The sequence below is a fragment of the Arachis ipaensis genome, chromosome B04, assembly GCF_000816755.2.
Source record: "Arachis ipaensis cultivar K30076 chromosome B04, Araip1.1, whole genome shotgun sequence".
Classification (NCBI taxonomy): domain Eukaryota; kingdom Viridiplantae; phylum Streptophyta; class Magnoliopsida; order Fabales; family Fabaceae; genus Arachis; species Arachis ipaensis.
In genome coordinates, this window is record NC_029788.2 from 125,911,115 (window position 1) to 125,915,135 (window position 4,021).

Genomic DNA, 4,021 nt, shown 5'->3' on the forward strand with positions numbered 1-4,021 from the left:
TCGTTAATAAAAAGTACATACATTTTTTATACTTTAAAATATATTTTCTATCGATATATTTTTGTAATACATCTTACATTATATAATTTTTTGACTAATTTTTCAATATCATATATATTATTAGCCTCCCATAATAATATTTCTGGATCCGTCCCTACACCTGTATATCTTTTCGTTTTAAGAATCCACAATTAGCATATAACCCCAGAAATAAAATCCAAAATCAACATATGACCCCAATAAGTATATATAAAAATGCGGTTAACAAAATTTTGATTATATTTTAAGTCCATGGCTACATTCGTTGCCAAAATGTTGTATATTATATATCTAGTGGCACAGATTCTATTTAATAAAAAATTAAATTAAATTAAATTAAATGGTTCTGTATGTGGAGCTTAATTAAAAAAAAAAAAAATCACATGCATATTAACCCTTAACGTAATTGGTATATTAAGTTATTAACCTACCGAGATCGATCCGTTATTTTGTATGTATGCATGTCAACGTTCATTACATAATCCATCTTTGACACCATATATAATGTTATTCATTATTCATAGAAATAACTTAGTGAAGATTCAATCCGATTCTTGTTCATCTCTAGGAAGGATAAGGTATTTTTTGTTTAAAACAAAAAAAAATATTTTGGTCTTCAACTTTTTTATTTTAGAATAATATAATTTTTCTATTAAAAAATTTGTTAAATAATAATAAAAAATTAGTTTAGTCAGAGTTTTATTTATAATTTGTGCGAGTTTTAAATTTCTACAACGTTTTTTTCAATAATATAATCAACTATGACCACTATCACCACCACCTTCTTTATGTTTATTATTATCATTTCTACCTCTATTATTTCTATTGTGTAACCATACTTTATCACTATCGTTATTTTTCTATTGTCATCATCACCAATACAAATATTATTTACATTAATATTATCTTATTTTATTTTTTGTTCGATGCTATTTTTTTCCTTTAAAAAGTTTTAATACTACAATTTTTTTTTCTACGACATTATTTTCAGTAATGATCTTTTTTCATTTAACCACCACCAATAAAAAAATTTTTAAAAATAAACTTATTAATATTTTGTGAGAGTTTAAAATCTTCACAAATTACAAATAAAATCTCCATAAAATTAATTTTTGTTATTATTTAATAATTTTTTTAATAAAAAAATTATATTATCTTAAAATAAAAAAATTGAGAATCAAAATATTTTTTTTCTCATAAAAATAGACAAATACCGAATTGATTCTTTACTCAAATAACTTCTTTGTAGAATGGGGCAGAGTTTGGTATCTTTTTCTGGGGTCAGATCTTCGAAGGACAATGGACAAATAATTTTTTACTAGACCAAGAATTTATTTACTATGTAATTGAAAATGTTAGTGCCAATTATTTAGGTGACTATCGCATAAAAATGTCACTATGTAAAAATGCTAATTGATAATTATCAATTGATTTAATATATTTAACTAAACTATTTAATATCTATTGGTAAACTTCACCTAAAAATAAGGGTAATGCTAGGTAAACAAAAAAAATAATCAGAACTTGCCTTGTTTAACATTAATTAATTATCACAACAATTAATAAATAATAAATAAAGCAAGTTCTGGCTATTTTTTTTGTCTCCCTAACATTACCCTAACCAGTTATTATATTAGTTTGAAATGTTTGTTGAGTCTAGCTATCTCATAAGAACTTTTGTTGTATTTGCTATTTCTATGATTATATCCATCCATGCATGTGTCCATAACTATGTTTTCAAGTAAAGAATGATAGTTAAAACTTAAAACTTGATAAATAATTTAATATATTTAACTAAATTATTTCTGCACTTAAATAGTCATGATTGAAGTTTGGTGGCATATGAAATAAAGAAAGCAGAAAGGCACGCTTGATTGTAAGAAGGATAAGGTTAGTTAGGACCAGGGTAGTGTTATTTGTCCATCTAGCTATATTTGTCTTTACAAGTGAAGATGATGGACCACTTACACAAGGCAAAAAGCTTAAATAATAAAAGATAACAGTAATGATTATATCTCTAATACTGAATCGGACACCCTAAACTTCTAGTATACACATTGTACAAATATTCCATTAACTCTCCATACTTTTTCATTAGTTAAACATATCAAATCATTGAACGAATATTTGCTATTAGCTTCATAAAATTAACTGCACCTGAATTTCAACCTATATTACCTGCTTTGGAGCGAGGTCTTCCAGTTCTGCAACGACGTGGATATGGATTGTGTTTGCCACCAAGAACAGGTCTCTTGAGTTCGATATCGTTGTCTGGATCTCCAAGGTCGTTGTAGACATCGTAATCGTATATGCGGTCGAAGCTCTTGCGTTCGCCATGCCCATTCCCTCTGAGAAGCTCTAGCTCCTCTCCCCTTAGCCTCTTCAATCCTTCTGGTGTCTCTGATGGCAAATATGACTGTGTAGTAGGTATAATGAGTAAGAAACAAGTATGGAATAACAACTTGTAAAAGTAAGGTAAAAATAAGAAGGTACCTTGTTGGTGAAAAAGAGCCTCTTAACGGGGTTGTCAAACTTGGAATGAACCCAAGAGTCGCAAGAGAAGCGAAGGGGACCAGTTTCAAAGCCATCAAGGACAATATCCTTAATGAACATCTCTCTACGGTGCTCATTCTCCACGAAAATGCCACCAATCTCTCCGAAACCATGTGGCACCACAATCTCAGCCTCATACTTGACCTCCTCTGCTGTTTGAACCGTCCTGTGGGCGTAACCGCTTATCGTTTCCTTCTCCAGCCCCGTCGCTATTCAGTTAACAAAACCAGTCAATTATCCGTAATGTTAGGGAATTTTTTTTTAATTTATTTTATTTAACTTTTATTAATTGTAGTAACAATTTATTATATAATAATCATTCATAAATAAGTTAAATTTAGACCATTTTAATTGATTTATTTTGTCCCTTAAATACTCCTTTTTTTATTTTAAGTGCAACATCATAATTTTGTCGTGGAATATTAATTTTGTCGTCTTTAAGGTTAAGTAAGCTTGAGCACGCATCTTTTTTCCTTCTTTTGTTTTCGCAGGAATTTTACACATTGTAGCCTTGTGCAATAAGAATTTATGCAAACATGCATAAGATATTCATTTTTAGCACTTCTTATTAGACACCATAGCAAACACCTAAAATTAAACTCTATATAAACTACTACTACTTTGTGAGAATGCAAGGTTGTAAAAAAATTAACTCTTTTTCTTACAAAATTCTCCTAAATCTAACTTGCAACGTGTTTGGTGGGATTCATGACAGTGAGATATATATATATATTGTGAGATTTGCCTGCAATGAGATTTTGGATTTGAGAGAGATTTTCAATAATAGTAATATCTTGTTGCTTGAAATTTGAATTTATTAGTGGAGTCTGTGATATGACAAAATTGTGGATGTATAGCTCTTCTTTTTCTTTTCATTTTGGTTGATTTGTTTGGAAGACTTTTCCCAAAATATTGGTGATGTTTTTAGACCAGAAAAATATATAGGACAAAAATGAATGACAATTAGTACATAAGAAAAAAATATCTATTTGAAAAAAAAAAACACACACACTCATGTTATACAGAGAGAAAATAAAAGAAAAATGTTCAATTCTACTTGATTCCACATTTAGGTTTCTCTAAGTTTAAATTGCAATGTTCTGTATGAGTATTTTCATACATATGTTTAAGGGGAAAAAAGCAAACAATATATCAATGAACCTCTAGCCTCTTAGTAATCAAGATAGAGAAATAGTCTAACGCAGCATTTATATTTGTATCGTTTATGTTTTTGTATTTAAATAAAATAGAATTTTTTTTTTTCAATCAAAAAGCAGTGGCTTTAAGTCTTTAACCTTTCAGCAAATAGTATATACATAAATGAAGGTCTAATAATTCATCACCCATGCAACTTGACTCCCATCAATAATTTCTACTTTGTTTAAATCAGATAATAATATTTAAAAAACATAAAAAAAAGCTAATTTTA

General features: G+C 28.3%; 1 protein-coding gene across 1 annotated transcript in view; it reads right to left on the reverse strand.

Annotated features, from left to right (window-relative positions):
- LOC107637234 (linoleate 13S-lipoxygenase 2-1, chloroplastic-like) overlaps positions 1,977–4,021 on the reverse strand; it is a 5,149-nt gene continuing 3,104 nt past the window's right edge. Inside the window, exons 2-3 of the mRNA XM_016340667.2 lie at positions 2,533–2,801; positions 1,977–2,455 (exon numbers count right to left, since the gene is read on the reverse strand). Of these exons, the coding sequence (XP_016196153.2) occupies positions 2,204–2,455; positions 2,533–2,801 (521 nt within the window). The 3' untranslated portion in view covers positions 1,977–2,203. The remainder of the gene's footprint in view (positions 2,456–2,532; positions 2,802–4,021) is intronic.